This window comes from Crinia signifera, chromosome 9 (genome assembly GCF_055691185.1).
Source record: "Crinia signifera chromosome 9, ASM5569118v1, whole genome shotgun sequence".
NCBI lineage: Eukaryota > Metazoa > Chordata > Amphibia > Anura > Myobatrachidae > Crinia > Crinia signifera.
Window position 1 is genome coordinate 81,106,924 of NC_139225.1, and position 18,266 is coordinate 81,125,189.

At 41.5% G+C, this 18,266-nt stretch overlaps 2 protein-coding genes across 5 annotated transcripts in view; one reads left to right on the top strand and one right to left on the bottom strand.

The window, feature by feature from the left end:
• Nucleotides 1–11,084, top strand: part of ZC3H12B (zinc finger CCCH-type containing 12B) — a 99,227-nt gene extending 88,143 nt beyond the window's left edge. For all 4 annotated transcript variants that reach the window (XM_083159299.1, XM_083159302.1, XM_083159300.1 and 1 more), the window contains one exon: nucleotides 772–11,084. In XM_083159299.1, coding sequence (XP_083015425.1) covers nucleotides 772–2,207 — 1,436 coding nt within the window. In that variant the 3' untranslated portion in view covers nucleotides 2,208–11,084. The remainder of the gene's footprint in view (nucleotides 1–771) is intronic.
• The window catches only part of LAS1L (LAS1 like ribosome biogenesis factor), a 58,197-nt gene continuing 49,910 nt past the window's right edge, over nucleotides 9,980–18,266 (bottom strand). Inside the window, exon 13 of the mRNA XM_083159303.1 lies at nucleotides 9,980–12,734. Within this exon, the coding sequence (XP_083015429.1) occupies nucleotides 12,650–12,734 (85 nt within the window). The 3' untranslated portion in view covers nucleotides 9,980–12,649. The remainder of the gene's footprint in view (nucleotides 12,735–18,266) is intronic.

Below are 18,266 nucleotides of genomic sequence, written 5' to 3' on the forward strand. Positions count from 1 at the left end.
AGTGACTTTTGTAATTAGATCACTGAAGCCTTGCAATAGTTAGAAAACAAGCAAAGTAAAGTCCATAAATTTCAAACATTTATGAAAGGTCTCTTTCTCCGCACAATGTCAGTGGCTGTTCCAGACCATTATAAGGTTCAGATACTTCAAAATAGCAAACAAGTATTACCAACTCGTTTCACCCCTATGCGTTGGTAATACTTGTTTGCTATTTGCTATCTTGTTTTCTAACTATTGCAAGGCTTCACTGATCTAATTACAAAGGTCAGTAAAAAGTGCGCCATCTTACAATTGTTATCCATATCCTTCCTTTCCCCCATCCAACAGGGGATTCCGTAAGTCAGGCAGCCAGCCATAACAATTATTAATTCTGTGGCGCAAAACATGGGTGTCTCCTATCTATCTATCTATCTATCTATATATAATAGTATTGACCCTTCTAGATGCGCTCTATAAATAGCAGCACTTCTTAGTTACCTCGCTGTTAGGAGAGGAAACAAAAGTAGATAGAAATGCGCATAAAGTTCACCATCAGTCTACAAGTCCGTTCAAAATCTGACAATAAAAACAAAATTTTTATTGGAATACAATTAAAATAATGTATGGTCATCTTCACCAATTGTCTCTTTCTGTCTTTTCCCTTGCTTCAAATAAATAGAGATTTAAGGAAATAAGGCTAAAGTTGGCTCATACATTTAGATAATGTCGATAATGGTTTGATAGACTATAAGCCAACTTTATAAATGTTATAAATTTTCCTTGTTTTCCCAGGGAAAAAATGCACCTATGGACACAAATGTAAATACTACCACCCTGAGCGAGCGAACCAGCCTCTTCGGTCAGTGGCAGATGAACTCCGAATAGGCGCTAAACTTTCAGCAGTCAAGACAATGAGTGAAGGTGCGCTTGTAAAATGTGGAACTGGAATATCATCTAATTCCAAGGGAGACGGATCTATTGAGGCAAAACGAATTGCCCCGAAAAGACAATCTGATCCAAGTATTCGTTCTGTAGCTGTGGAACCAGAGCATATGCTTTCAGCAGCCCGCAAGTCAGAGGCCAACTCTGTGCCATCACTTGTGTCTGCCTTGAGCGTTCCAACCTTGCCACCTCCCAAGAATCATGCTGTCAGTGCTCTGAATACACGCTCAGCAAGCAGCCCAGTGCCTGGATCATCACAGTTCTCTCACCAGAAATCCTCACTCGAGCACATGACCAGTGTCCACTATCCACCCATTCTGGTCACCAATAGCCATGGCAATTCTGTGAGTTATACTGAGGATTATCCAAAATATGAGTCTCTAGGAGATCATGGTTACTACTCAATGCTTAGTGACTTCTCTAACCTGAGCATCAGTAATATGCACAGTTCAGAATACTACAGTTCAGAGCAGGACCGGGCAGCTTTTTCTAGGAACTCCAGCCCATGCCCAGACAGCTGCATGAGCCACACTAGCAGTGACTCCTACTCTTCATATAGTGACCTCTATCTGGGGATTTCCGACCCGGGCAGCGAGGACGCCATGAAGCCACAGAGAGCCCCACACCATAGACTGCAACCATTTGCACATGGTTATCATGAAGCTCTTACTCGAGTGCAGAGCTATGGTCAAGAAGAAGCCATGCATACTCCACGTAAGCAGTCCTCTTCACATTTGGCTCTGCACTTACAGCATCCTCTTGTTGGGGCAAGGTCCAGTTGTCCTGGAGATTACCCAATGCCAGAAAATATGCACCCGGGTGCTAATGCTCAACCTGGTAGAGCCCTAGTGATGACCCGAATGGATAGCATATCTGACTCGCGTCTCTATGAGAGTAACCCTATGCGGCAAAGGAGACCTCCATTATGCCGTGAACAGCATGCTAGTTGGGATCCTTTACCTTGCCCCACAGACACATACAACTACCACTCATACCCATTGAGCAATAGTCTGATGCAGCCCTGTTATGAGCCCGTCATGGTGAGGAGCATGCCTGAGAAGATGGAACAGCTGTGGCGATCTCCTCACTGGTCGCCTATGGCAAGCAAACCCAGAGAACAGCACATTATTCCAGAGCATCAGTATCAAACCTACAAAAACTTGTGCAACATCTTCCCACCAGGGGTGGTGCTCTCAGTCATGGAGAAGAACCCACACTTGACGGATGCCCAGCAACTTGCAGCAGTTATTGTTTCAAGGTTAAGATCGGGACATCAACACTGTTAATTCCCTCCCATTATGTCTGGACAATAGTATCTATTGATCAAGTTGCCTGAATAAAACCTGGCGGTGTTTTACACATTTTTGCTTATATGACCCAATGATCGGTTTTCTGCCTCCATATAAACTTTATGGACATAACAAACTTTTTAAATTTATTTTTTTAAGCTACACTTTGTGATCTTTACAGCATTCTCGGAGGAGTGCATATTTTATTGTATAGCTATATTTATCCCTGCTAAACCTGCATGGCAAGTTAAACCTCAGTACCTTGGGGGGCAATGTCGCTCATTCCTATTCTTAATAAAGGAGATGGAAGGGTATGTTATCCTCTCTGACACTTGAGAAGCCAGCACATCATCGAAGCACATACGTTGCTTACAGAAGTCTCTTTAGCTGTTAGAAGCACCTATTCCTATTATTAGCAATTATATTGCATGCCTACAAGTGTATGTGCAGTGTATATCAGTACAGCTGTGTCTATAAATCTGTATATAGATAGTGTTATCCTAAACTAGTGTTTAACCAAAAAAAACTACCGGTGTCTTTGCTTAAAAGATTCTTTTGACTGCACAATGACAGTTTTCCCAGCCACTTTGCTATCATTGTATTGTGCAGAGATTAATATGCAGATATTCTTCATATATGACTAAGTGATATTAATGGGATTTTTATGTCTATCATGACATCTTGCAGGTTCCGCTATACCTCGGTACCCTCTCAGTAAGAGCCATAAGCCTCTAAATATATACCAATCACTTGTAAGCGTGGCAATTTTTTTGTGTGTCACAAATACAACGGAGGTCTTTATATTTTGTTGACGGGCCAAGTGCATGCATTATTTTGTAACATTAATTTTCCACATCCAAAATACACGTGAAATACTGGGAACGCTGACATCACATTTTGACCATAAGCGGATACGTATGTTATTACCCAGATGCTTGCCTAGAGGTTTCGTAATGCATGCATTACATGACCCAGGGAGGCGCTTCAAGAACATGTTTCTGTGTAGCGCGGATCCAGTGAGAGAAAACCTTGTTATCCGTAATATAATTTCCCCTATTTATCTTCTTTAAGTCTTATGCTGTATTATATATGCTGTGATAAAGGTTTGTAAATGTCAGTGCAGTCAGATGTGAGTCACCACCTATATATTGGCATTTGGTGACAGCCATTAGCGTGTGACCTTTTTTTCCTTGTGATCATACAGCTATTATTGCCACTTCTCTCCAGCAGGTACTGGATTATTTTGGAGAAACAGGCTTTATTCTCTTTCTGGAAAGAATTAGTTGCACTTTTACTTGTGGTTGGTTTATGTAAATAGCTGTAACGGGGAAAATACTGCAGATAGCATTGCCACACCAGGCATTTTCTTGGTTGTCTTCTGCTCTCAGGTTGCGCACCCTTAGCACTATCTCTTATTTAATTTTCTAAGGAACTCATTGTAACATAGTTTAAGATTTTGAAGCCGCTCCTTAGCCGGTGTCCCCGAGCTTTGGACTTTAGTCGACTTCAGTTTTTTCATGAAAGTGTAGAAGGGCCAAACTAAGAGCCCTTTTGTTTCTTCATGAGAAGGTGATAACTGCCTAAATGTTTCTTACTGTGAAACAAACGGAATGTCAGGCTGCCGTCAGGGTTTTCTCTGGCTTTCTGAGGATGGGTCTTCGGCTGCTCGTATGGCTCAATTATTTGTCTTGTTCATGGTGAGCATGTTCATTGGTATTTCAAAGGCTTGGAGCCCATGAAACGCCTTATGTAGTAACATAGAATAACAAAAACCACAATATTGAAGCATAAATGGGACTGATGATCTGGCACGTAGGCCAGAGAAGCGTACTGGAGGAAACCATTTTAGCGGTCAGGATAAAGGCTGTAGAACAGCTTTATTGACCACTTTTATTGATGTACAGTTTCCAGGACGCCACATTATTTACAAATGAAACTGCTCTTAAAAGTCCAAATGAAATTCTATAAAAGAATGCTACGCATTGCATTAAATGTATAACCCCAAATGTATAATGAATATTATGACATTTTCAGTTTTCTTCCAATTTAATATAAATATGTACTGTACTGCTAGAGAATCCAGCTGAATTCAAGTAAATAAGTTATGTAGACTCATTTTGGGGGGAAATTGCCAATTAACATTTGGTATATTTTAAACATTTTGGAAACTATTGAATCGGTTTTAATGCAACCCAGAATATTTTAATGGTCCTTTTCCCAAAAAATATTTGCTTATCTGGTGCCTACATAAATAAAATAAACATTGACTTTTAGTAGATCGATAGCTGGTTTAGTTCTGGTTGCATATAGAGGAGCTCTCATTTTTTAATCTTATTAGATGGTAGGACAATATGTAACCTTGATTATATTCCAAATGAAAGATAACAATTCAATGAAAATGTGTCTAGCCTTCACTTTTACAAATCCTGTTATAGAACTATTAAGTCTCGCCTAAGGTGTTAAAGTAAAATCCATTGACTAGTTTGATCCCATAGAAGAAATGGGCAGCCGAAATATCCACCTCATATAACCAGAATTGACCTTTTGTTTGTTGATACAAATTGTATCTTTTTTTCTTGATTGTATTAAAAAAAAATAATCTGTGAAAAGTGTGTAAATATGATTGTACATATTTAACCTAAAGAAAAAGTTATATTTACAAAACATAGTGTAGAATAAGCAATGCATTTTCACTGCTATGTCTGTGACACTGTGTGTCACTTTGTTGTAGTCCATGGAGTGATAACCCTTTCACTGCTGTTGTGCCTGCGGCCCTTCATGTGAAGTACAGGGAGTTACAGAACCGGTCAGCAGTGAGGAGGCTAGATAATTCCTTTTATGGCTGGGCAATGTAGTTTATAAAGTAACTAGACCGTTTCAGATTCACTCTATTATATAAATTATATATATAAATATATATCTCTATACAGTTATGAACAGGTACCCTGCCTGAATATTACATATCTTGTCTCATATTTATTGTAATGTGTCCATCACCTACATACACTGGAAGCAGCCATTTTTGGGTGGAACCAATAATTATGAGTGCGTTGTATTTACTAGATTGTAGTATAAACACTGAGGCCTGCTGAATTGATGGACTGCATTGCACCAATCCACAGAATGGGAGCTTCCACTGCATAGGTGAAGGGTACAATTTAAATTGACTTTATGTTCCTAAGTAGGAATTTTAGTAATGACAGGCATTTTGTATAACGTGCACTGCAAAAAAGCATTAAGTTCCAGTAAAAAGCTTCTGTGAAAGTAGTTGTTAATGTGAATATGTGCAGCATGTGTGCTTTTATATTTTTCATGTTTTTGTTGCATGAGATGAAGTATATTTTGTTAAGTACAGTAAGTTACTGGGTTTCAGTTAGGTCTGCACTGGGCCAGTCCATGGTAATTTGGCAGTATGTTTTCTGCCACAAAATGTAAGTGAGCTCGTCCGATGAAAGTTGAGCGTTTGATTAGGTTTGCTTGTGAATTTTAGGTTTTGAAGAGTAGTAAAGTCTATAAACCTATTTTTATTGTAATGTGGTTTCTGGATTTTTTTATGTGTACTAAATGATCATATCGCTAATATATAACATTTTGCTGGTTTTAGGGCCTGCTTTAAATTTGTATTCTATGCTGTATTTTTTTTTTTCAATTGAGCAATTATCGGCAGACTGTGCTGAATCACAAGGACCATTAGACACAATGCGATATCGCAGTTCAATTTCCCTTGAAGCTTCCCATACAATTAATCGCATCTGAAGTGCTTTTCCCCCTCATTCGATACAATCACATTGCATACAATCATGCGATAAATCACATGCCTCGTGACCTGTAATTGGGTGATGTAATGAGGGCTGGGCTATTTGGGAGTATATAAATTAGCAGATCGCACTGCGATAAATTGCATGCATTTAAAACCACATTGCACATGCAAGGTGATAAATATTATGTGCAGCACATAATATATTGAGATGAGAGATTCGACCAGCATCAAGGGACATATTCGATAAGCATGCGATTTAGCGCACTGATACGGTCAAAATCTAATGATTGTATGCAATATCGCCCTAGTGTATGGGCACCATTAAGATGCCTTTTGCTCGTCCGCTTTCAGTAAGGATTTCATTGCATAGCGATTGACATGACGTGACCGTTTAGAGGAATGGTTGCAGAAATGCAGGGACGTCATGGCCATTTTTGGGTGGTGTATATGCTGTGACCATGAATGCAGAGAAACATGGCTCCTGGGACACTGCCGACATGGTAGTAATCATGCGTAGCCCTAGACCTACTTAAGCAGTCGATGTCCTTAGTTATTGCATTTAGGCTGCAAATGTGTACACTATTGCCAATGGGCTGTGATTATTCCAGCGGCATCTCATTATCATCTCTGAGTGGCAGCTTCACTTGCTAATATTAGCTGTAGTATAGCCTAGAAAATACCAATTGCTTAGCGTTAAGTCTGAATCAGGCCCTTAGACTGGTCCTCAAGCCTTACCAGTGTTTTCTCTTTGCAGTTGCTGGAGCACACGCATAGAGGTGCATTTGTCATTACATAAAGCCTAGCATCACCCTGCTCCATTCACTTGCAACACTCTCTGGTTTCCAGCATGCATTCTCTTTCTGGCATCATCATAAACCCGTATCGCATACAGCCCTCTTCACGGTAATATAGTTATATAAAAGTTATTTCCTCTGAGAAGATACTACACTTGATCTTAGGCATAGGGGTATTCAATTGCGTGTGTGTTTGTTAGTCATTTTTTCACAGATGCAGTTTTCGTTTTTGTTAAAGTCGAAACTGGATCGGCAAAGAAACTAAAAAAATGGTTGAAAACTAACACAATTTGACAAAAAATATGTGGATTGGCGAGTAATTCACCAATCCATGTGTTTTTTGAACGTGCCAGATTCTTCTACTTGTCAAAAAATCAGCATTTTGAATAAATAGGTCAAATCTAAATAAGAAATTAATGTTACCAAAAAAAGTGCCAATATTCTAGTCTATTTCACCTTATGAACAGTTTTATTCTTAATACATGTCACGGAAAGCCAAAAAAAAATATACTCTGTTGTTGAAGTTTGAGATTCATGTGAAAAAAAGTTATATAGTGAATGTAACTGGAGGAGGGGGAGTAAGTTGCCTTAAATGAGTAAGAAATTACAATAGAGGTGTATTAGGATCCCCACATACGGGGCCTGTTCTGAGTCTGGCACAGTGCTGATGCTGCATGCAGTTATGATGAGCCGCACAGCGATTGCATCAAAATTGTCAGCACTCATAGACATAGGGTCTGTGGGGTTTTTTTTATTGGGCATTTCTGGGAGCTAATGGGGGCTGCAAAGCCAACACGTGTGTTTTGCTGATACCGGCTATGTAAAAGGCTCTCACACAAGATGTCATAATCAGATAGAAAATCAGTGCCTGCCACAGGGTGGAAGTTACATTGGTACAACCTATTGTTTCAACACGCTGCAAGTAGGCAGCTCAGTTTTGTAAAAAATTGGCTGTGGCATTAGCAGAAGATGCGGAAACTGCGTCCAACTCAGAATAAGGCCCATGGTCTCTTTCTTCATTCATGTTCTTTGTATCACGGTTTACAAATTACACTTCAAAAGTTTTTAGAACCGTGAGAGTGGAATATATTGCGGCTGGTTGGCCGCATTCTGCCCTGAAGTAGTGAAATGATGCTAGAACCGTCCTGCCCTGTCCTGTGAGTAACACATGCCAGGGGCTGCAGAGCCGCCACATATTTTATTCCTATGGAAAAGTGAGGCAGTTCTACAGGTATAACTACCCAATTCACATACAATTTATGTACTAATATATATATTTATTTCTAATTTAGCTATTAGGCCACATATTTACTGTTGCTAGTTATGTGTTTTGGCACCAGTACATTGCATGTTGAAAATAGAAACCTACTTTTAGTATAATTTGTGCTATATTGATATTCTATTCCAGTGGTTGGAGCTCATCGTATTCTGTTTAATTCAAGAATTTAGAGACCTCCAAATGCTGGTAGCAAAGAAGACACTTCTGCAATTGTGCAGCCTAAGATATTTTACAGTCTGTATTGTAAGTGTTGGTGTAAATAAGATTACTACTAATTTTTATTTCTGGTTTATTACAATTTGTTATTGGTTTTTGGTTGTTTTCTTTTGATGCATCTGAAGCTTTGGCACATTTTTCTATATTGTTTACGCGATTCATCTGCGTCCAGCAGTGTGATTCATGTCTGCACTAAGTACTGAAGTTCTGAAATGTTGGCACTTGTACCATATAGTCATTCCAATATGTAACCCGTTTCCTAAAGTTTGTTTTGCAAAGACCATCAGGGTCCGTGTTTAAAAATACTATTAGCCCTGTGCTAATGGACCTAGTGTTATCCATCTAAGCATATCTGATAGTGGGTACACACAGTGCGATTTTGTTTGCAATTCAATCAGGATCAAATCGAATGGTACGCAAAATGGTACGCAAAATGCATTCGATTTGACTATATAGTCTTGCCTGCCAAGATTTTTCTATTTGATTTACACTACATGGGAGCGTGCATTGGGATCGAATCTGCATTGAATGTAGAAAAAACATTAGATTTTCTATTCGATTTTGCTTCTATAAGTAAAAATAGAATAGAAAAAGAGTACATATCTCACATTGTGTACCCTCTACAAAGCCTAACATGCCCACCCATGTACTTTTACATGGTGATTTATAGCAGAGCACAAGCAGGACAAAAAAGGAACTATTCTAAAATGGGAAATGTTATACTTGGCTATGTGTATCTGCAATAGCTGTACACATTATTGTATATTATAGTAACCAAACATTGCTAGATTTTCTGTGCACCTCCATGGGGTGAGATATCTAGCAATATTACTGGTCATGAAGTGCCGTCGCCCAATTATTCTGGGAGATAGTATATAGGCAATGCAGAGAATGGGATTTTCCCATCAATTATTGTACACCACAGCTATGGGTGTGCTATATGGCCCGACGTCAGGATCCCGACTGGCCGGACTCAGACAGTGGGGCGAGCGCAACAAAGCCCCTTGCGGACACGGTGGCTCGCTACCTATTCTATTCTCCCTCTATGGGAGTCGTGGACCCCACGAGGGAGAATAGCCCGTGGCCGTCGGGACCCCGAGTGGCGGGGTAATGATTGTCGTGATCCCAACGTTGGGGTAGTGACTGTCGGGAAACTGTCCGGCAGCCACAGCTATTAGGGAGAGGTGTAGCATCAGTTGCTTTGTCCTGCTTCCACCAATGACTCATATTGGCAAACTACATCTGCACAATGCCTATTTATATGTTCGATATGGATGGCTTGCTTTAAAAGTACAAAGTTATCCCTGACATTAATTTGTATGTGTTTTCTTACCACCAGTCTGGCCGTTTTGGTTTGCCTACTGAAGCACAGACAGTAAGATAGATCTACTAATCCTGCACTGCCCACAGTATTACAGGAGCAGAACACAATATTTTCTAACAATGATTATCATATATTCCTAAACTTATTACTGATCAATTTATTAGCGCAGTGATTCTCAAACTCGTTCCTTAGGCCCCTACACAGTTCACGTTTTCCAGGTCAACAAACAGGTGCACTCATAACTGACTGACATTTTAAAAGATCCACAGGTGGAGCTAATTATGTCACTTGTGAGTCTGTGAGGAGACCTGCAAAATGTGCACTGTGTGGGGTCCTGAGGACCGAGTTCTAGAAACTGTATTAGAACATAGTGAAAATTGTTTGCACAACAAAACCTTTTGGAGTTTATGAAGCATTTTATTACCTTATGTATACAGTTAACAATATGTACAACATACTCAAACATATTACAAAATGTGATAAATGAAAATTGCCTTTTATAAATAACTAAGCACATTACATCCCGCACTATTTACATTGTTACAATTTCCCCCCAAATGTTCAAAAATCAAAGCATTGATGGGGAATTATTTAGCAGGCGCTACTTGCCAATCAGGATTTACATTATCAGAAGTTATTTTGAGATTAATGGTCATGAATTTTAAAGGTAAAATTGGCTGAAGTTTGCAGCCTGTAGACAAGTGGTTCCTAACCTTGGTCCTCAGGACCCCCCAAGAATTCATATTTTCCAGGTCACCTGACAGGTGCACTCAGTCACCGACACATTTTAAAATAGCCACAGGTTGGGTTAATTACTTCACTTACGATTGTATGGAGACCTGGAAAACGTGAACAGTTTGGGTTCCTGAAGACCGAGTTTGAGAACCATTGCTGTAGACAATGATTTGCTGTGTGTTCATAGGTGGTATTTCTGCAGTGCAGATGTTCACTAGTGACCAGTAAGAGGTGTTAAGCACATCAGTAACTAAACTTTGATGAGCACGCTTCAGGTCATGTGAGCATGCAGAATATAAACTACCGTTTGTAGGCTCAGCTAATCCTAACAGGGCAGCCTACCAGTTATACAGGAGGCTGTATCTAATGGATATCTGGTTATGTGAAGTAATACCTCAGTGATGTCATTACTTCCCAGTGAATGTAAGCGATAGGTGTAAAAGCAAGCCTTACCTACTGACGCATCGTCTCACAAGTATGTCTCAGTTCCTATCTGTGTGAGCACTACACAACCAGAGTGATCCTTCCCACATACTGTATCATGCTGCTCTGAAGTTCTTCATGTAATAGTTGTGTGGACCTGCACAGTTGTAGTAAGTGTTCTATGGTCAGAATGTGTTTTTATTTCTTAGAATGAAATGTTACAGTGTAATTGTAAGTTACATTTTATAAAAACCATTTTGGGTTTTGTTTTGTGAACCCAAATATAATGTAAGTCGTAATGACAAAAACTTGGACGTTAATAAAAGAAAGTGTTTGCAAGGCATTGATGTGTATGGTGTTCTTTAATTGGGGGCAGGATTCTGGTTACTACAGTAGTTCATCATATTGTTAAGTACAACGGAATATGCTGCATGATATAAGAAACGTAATAAATGATGTTAATATATCGTAATAAAATAATTCAATAATTTGTCAAAGGTTTCAATGTTAGCACTGATACAAATAAGAACATACAAGGGCATGTTCTACCTAGATATTTGTTTAAAAGTTAAAGAAAAAAAAAAAACACCACTGAAGGGGTTAATGTCTTTTTTCACCTGTTGACCTAATGATCAATACCCATTAATGTTGTAAGTCTCAATGTGAAAGACACACTGGGCGACTCATGTGAACGCCGCTCAGTTCTCGTCTGAGTGTCAGCTTTCAGCAAGAAAGCCGCCCAGTGTGTGAGGCAGCAGTGATCACTGCTGCACGTGATCCCGCAGCATCGTTGCCAGCCCCCGCTCATCTGGTAGTATTACCAGCAGATGAGCAACGGGGTGGGCGGCTTTACATAGCGTCCTGCTGTGTTTTTTAGCCCAGCTATTTTCCCCAACATCGTTATCCATACACACTGGGCATAACCGCCCAGTGCGCATGGACATAACCACCCAGTGCGCATGGACATATAATCTTGTACTACAGTCCTTTACACATATAAGAGCTATGAATGCATGTAATCAGAGCTTGCCTAAGGTTTAATGATCTTTGTTACATGTAGTAAGTCACCATGCGCATTAGATGTATAATTAAATAAAATGATGTTTTATTGACTTAGGATGTTCATGTGGATCTTTCCCAAAAGGGTAGGAAGATGTTCTGATCAGATAAATGCAACTGTGATAAACCTAGGAGGTCAAACACCCAGTTCTGATAAATCTTATATTAACCACCATATAATGCAAGTACTACATATACACTAAACCATGTTGATAATATATAGTTATTTCCATGGATTGTTTGGAATTTTTTTTACTCTTTAGCTCATTTATTTCTTGTACGACTCAAGATCAAGGGAATCCCAATTGGCCAAGTCTCCTTTGTTAAAGTGTGTGTTTTTGTAATTAAGAAATGGATAGAATGCATTTGCTGCAAAGTCTATCCACAACCAATCCAGCAATAACAGGAGGGAGCAGGACGCACATTATAGCACACCCTGTTCTACTTACACATATAGACTTGAGAACCACACTGCTAACCAAATGGACCACACACTGATGCAATGTGTTAACATAAATCAATAAAATGTATTTATTGGTGTCGTTAAATATCTCATATTTTAGACACAAAAATAAGGGTGAAGAAAAGTTTAGAAAACATCCTTTTTATTACACATACAAAAAAAAATTAGGGGGGGGGGGGGGGGGGGGATATTGGCCACATAAAGAACCCCCCCATCCTCCAACAAGGAAAATCAAGCACAGGCAGATGTTCATCCTTCCCATTTGAACCCGCAAAGATTCTAATTGCTTCTCGCTTTAACATTCCCACATCCAGTGCACAATGCGCTCTTCCCTTGGAGTGGTTTGGATCCAGATGAGTGTAGAAGCAGCAGAGAAGACAAAGTCTTTAGAACAGGCGTATTCCTGCTTTTATGTGATTAAGTTCAGCTGGACTCCAGAACACAGTGTCAGTTGTGGTGACAGCAGGAGAGCTGCAAATTAATGTAAATTGTGTTACAGGAAGATAGAAGTAACACTAAAGGAAGGTTAGTGTGGTCACTGGGTAAGAAACACGTTTAACAGATGAAGCTGTGGCTGCTTCAGGGACTAGATTTCCTTTTATAACAATGGGTTAAGTACTCCTAACTCCCCCTTCTCTACTTGCACTTTGTTGACCCAATCCAGGCCAAACTAGATTTCAATTTGTGCTTAGCGAGAAACAGGATAGTCGCAGCAGCCCACGCTCTTGCTAATGCATCTGTACTGTTCATTAGCAGCACTACAGCCAGGCACAGAACACTCACCCTCCCTTACTGCAGCTCAGGAGACATGGCAACATGGATCCACTACAGGGCATTTTTCTGCCTCTCGCTAGAGGAACTGGATTTACAAATAGCAGAAAATTGTTCATTTATAATTGTCTATCTCCATAGAGCAGAGAAGGATTCTGTATTAGAGGAATTTTCTAGGCCTGGGTAAATGGCTGATAGCAATGACAAAGAGCAGATCAGTGAATGGCTTGTTAGACAACCTCCAGACATATTAGAGGCTGCAATTTGTTCATGTGACATTATGTACAGCTGTGATCACACTGTAGAACCCTTCCACCTAGACCTCTTGACATGAACTTATTGTAATGACATACACAACCTTTATTAAAAAAATTTTTTTTGCAATTGAGTCTTATTTAAAACTAGGCCTGATAACAGGATTCTGGTACTTACCAGTACATTCCTTTCTCTGATTCCATAGGGGAAGCTGGAAGGCAGTTTTACGTTGGGGGAGGGGTACATAGAGAAGTGATCAGAGGTGCCGGCACTTTAAATAATTTGTAGTGTATGGCAGGTTCCTCTCCCTCTATACCCCTCCACCAGCTTAGAAACGGTGCCCGATGTAAAGCCAATTGTGTAGGGGGGATAAAAGCAAGACCAAACAAAGAATATAAAGGCAAAGATACTGCAACAGCAGTCATAAAACAGTAAACTAACAATGCTGGCTGAGCATCCAGCGTCCCCTATGGAATCAGAAAAGGATTTACCGGTAAGTACCAAAATCCATAGGGGAACCTGGAAGGCAGTTTTAGATTGGGGACATCCCAAAGCTCCTATCCCAAGCATCTCTGAAGATGCAAAGGTAGCAAACTTCTAAAAACGTAGCAAACGTACGGCAGCTAAACCAAGTAGCGGCCTGACAAAGCTGCAGTGGGGAACGAGCGGAAACAGAGAAAGGACGCGACTGCGAAGCAGCAGCATAAGCCTGGGTAATGACCATCCAGATCCAACAGGCTATAGTTGGTTTAGCTGCAGGCCAACCAATCTTGTGTCAAAAAGAACAAACAATGAATCTGACTTAGGAAGAACTGCAGTCCTAAAATAAATCCTGAGAGCACAGACCACATCCAAAAGATGTAACCTTAGTAGAATCATAATTAAGGACCAATACCACAATAGGTTGATTTATATGGAAAGAAGAAACAACCTTTTGGCAAAAAAATAAAATCATGTCTGTAGTTCCACTCTGTCCTCGTGAAAAACAAGATGCAGAGACCTACAGAAGAGAGAGCTCCCAAGACAAAAAACCTGAAATCCATGGACTCCAATGGTTCAAACCAAGACGCAAAACGAGATTCAAATCCCAAGGCGCTGTAGGAGTAATGAATGGTGGTTGAAGATGTAAAAAACCCCTGAAGGAACATCTGAACCTGGGACAGCAAAGCAAGCCTGCATTGAAAAAAAATATGGAAAGGGCAGAGACCTGTGATTTCATATCCGCTGGTAATAACTTGGAAGTCACAAACTTATGGGTGTGAAGCATAGTGAGAATCACCATTGAGGGGATGTCCTGCCTGCGGATGACTGCCCTCTCGACAGCCACTGATTCTGGATAGTTAAAAGGGCCTTGCTGGAGTAGGTCCGGTCTGAGAGGTAGCAGCTAAGGATCCTCGATGACGAACAGACGATCCGTTTACCACGACAGTCGAGACCAGTCTAAAGACTCAAGGGGCAGTGGATAGGCCAAAAAGGCAGAGCCTGAAACAGATACTGTGCCGACCAGATTCAAAATGCAGATAACTTTGGTGGGGCTTCCATTTAGGAATAGGTAGGTGGGCACCTTTGATATCTAGTGATATAGAGTCCTGCTATCACAAATCCAAGGGACTCCATTTTGATCTTTAAAAATCCTCAGGAACTGATTGAGAGACTTAAAGTTCAATATAAGCCAGAGAGAACCGTCCGGCTTGGGAACCACAAATCGATTGGAGTAGAAACCTTTGTTCCGTTCAGAAATTTGGAACGCAGGGGTTGTAGTTCTAGTTACTGCTCCTTTCTTAACTGCCTCCAGTAAGACAACCTGGCGGGCTAGCAAAACAGTCAAACCAGAGGTGAAAAACTGGTCTGGAGGTTGTAAATCAAATTCCAGCTTGAAACCGTGAGCGATCACAACCCTGACCCAAGCGTCTGGAAAAGTGTGGGACCAATTTGTAGCAAAAAAGAAAACTAAGTAGATTTATTTCTCAGTGCACTGGGATAAGTTACAATATAAAATTGGGATCCTTTAAAAGTAGTCGCACCCTTACAGCCTGGTCAGATTGGGTCCGTGGAAGCCCCACCAAAGTTATCTGCATTTTGAATCTGGTCGGCACAGTATCTGTTTCAGGCTCTGCCTTTTTGGCCTATCCACTGCCCCTTGAGTCTTTAGAAAGGAGATAGCGGTGACGCTCGCATCATACCTTATGATGAACATCATACCTTACCTAGCCAACCTTTTGATCAATGCACCAGCCTGTCCATGGCTACTTCTCAGTATCAGTCGAAACCATCAGTTGTTAATTCAGCACGGCTAAATTCTTAACTTTCCAAAGTCCCATTTACAGCCTGGTCAGATTGGGTCTCCGGCCAAGGTGGGTATAGATCCATTTGTCGATACCGGCAGTTCCATTTTCTTAGTGAATCTGGACACGGACGAATCCACCACAGTTTTCTATTCTCTGACGGAAAGGGACACAGAGGAAAAACGACGAGGAACCTAAACTTTCTTATCCAGGTGGACCAAAGCCACCTCCTACTAAAGGTTGAACTCCTCGGAGGCAGGACACGTAATCGAAGATTTCAGCATCTTACCAAACAGTGAAGGCTGTAAGGGAGCGGATTCAGAGTCAAGAACTAGTAACACTTGATGCACCGCCTGAATAAGGACTTCAACACCCTGGGTTTCAACATACGTGGTACTTGTTGTCTGTGTCTTTTATATCCTATGTCTATAATCAGGAGTTGTGTTTGTGTATCCCAAAATAACAATCAAAATGATTGAATTTAAAAATAAAAAAAAAGCCTAATCCCACAAGGGTTTGGTGGGGGGAGTTTACATTCTTTCTGGCAGCCACCACTTCAGAGGATAAATCAGGCATAACTACTGAGAGTACAAAGACCCACATCAGAGTATCGTCCTGTCTATATAATGCCGGAGGCAAATGATGCAACAGCAAATTTAACGGTACTTATCTGTTAGTTGGGCGCCCACTATAGTTACTAGTTAGCCCAACTAACATAAAAAGTACCAATTTAACTTAACATCCTTTACAGGACAAAAGTTTCTGAGAGCCCTGCCTGTCGTTCTCACACAGGGGTGCACAATTCTACTTGAGAGAGAGAAGCACCTTAGCTTCGATCACGCAGCAGAAGACCTGGACAGCGTATTCCTCCTTATTGGCCGCCGCGAGGGCTACTGGGACTTAAAAGGACGGGGTTAAACACCCCCCACTGCACTGCCGCCAAAGTAATTAATGGCCGTACTAAATACCCACCAACTGCTAATCAGTCCTTAGGTCTTCAGCAGAGCTGCCAGAGGTGGCTGGCCGCAAAAGGGATCCAGCACGAGCTGTTACCAGCTGGCTGAAGACACCCAGAAACTGTGGTCCCTGTGGCCGAGGACCCTAGCACCAAAACCAGCAGGGTGGGAAAAGCTCCACCCGGTGGCATTCCTCAGTGCAGGCAGATAGTGCCTGTCTGCCTGTTGATGGGAGGCTTGTAAAAGTTCTAAATGAAAGAAATAAATGAAGAAAATAAACACTCTCCGCAGACACCAGAGAAGTGTCCCGCTCACCTGGGCACTTTTTATCTAAACTGGTGGAGAGGAGGGGTATAGAGCAGGGCTCGACAAATCCCGGGCGCCAGGGCGACCAGATTCTGCTTCCTGGCGACCAGATTTTTTTTTATGGAGGAAGCAGAATCTGGTCGTGGCAGCCTGGCCTCCCCGCACACAGCCCACCACAGCAGCCCGGCATCCCCCGCACACAGCCGCAGCAGGCAGCAGCCCGTCCTCCTCCGCAAAAGGCCCAGCAGGCAGCAGCCAGGCCACCCCCGCAGGGCCCGCACACAAGCCTTGTTGTGTTCGCCGCATCCTGCCCGATACTAATGTGCCCTCCCCGGACCGCTGTCACGCCGCTGAGGTCACTGATGTTTCAGTGCAACAGAGTAATTGCTGACAGCCGCTCTCAGCGGAGGGAGAGGGGAAACAGTGGTGTGTCAGCGACTGTCAGCTCTTCCAAGTGCCCCCCCGCTGCATGAGTTGGCACCATATTTGTAATGGCAGCCGGGGTCATCCATTGGAGGGAGAAGCTTGATCTCTGCTTCTCCCCTCAGATAAGTAAGGAGGCAGTAGCAGAAGAGGCCTGCCAGGGCAGTGAGTATTATTTGGGCATTATAGGCATGGCAGTGCTGGGGGCATTATATCCATGGTACTGCTGGGGCCATTTTTGTCTATATCACTGCTGGCAGCATGACATTACTGGGGGCATTATATCTGACACTACTGAGGCCTGCCCTGGGGATGGCAAGGCTGGGGAGCTCCTACAGTGGCACCCATAGCAACAAGAATTTACCCCTGGCAGAGCATGTTTACCCCTGGCATCAAGCATGAAAGCCATATCAACGAGCATGTAGGTAAGCGGAACTTATGTGGCATAATATGTAATTACGGCATGTGGTATTATACATAATAGGCATTAAAGTGTGTGGCATATTGTGTAATGGACATTACGACGTGTGGTATATGTAATGGCCATTATGGCATGTGTACATGTAATGGAAACAAAGGTATCTTAGGGTTTAGTGCGCAAATTATATAACCATAAGCAGCTTAGTGCAACATATAAAGTGAACTCCCACTTTCACTTAAAATGCATACAGATAGAGAAAAAATATGGCTCTAAGCGCTGAATGGTGTTTGTGAGACAAATGATACACCTGAAGGTGATATACAAATGGAGTAATACAGTTACCACCTTGAGGGGTTAATTTTCAAATAATAAACGTTTGTCCAATAGCTCTATAAATGGAAAAGAGAGCAAAAATAGTGCAGCATGTCTTAAACATATAACAATTTAATGAGATTTTGCACTTACAAACATGGACATAAATAAAGCAATTCAATGGTTTCTCCAAGGCAAAGCAGCAGCAGTCCAGTGAGTCCCAGATGAAATTTGGGCAGCAGTTCTTGGTCCGGACCAAGGGGTTGCTATCACC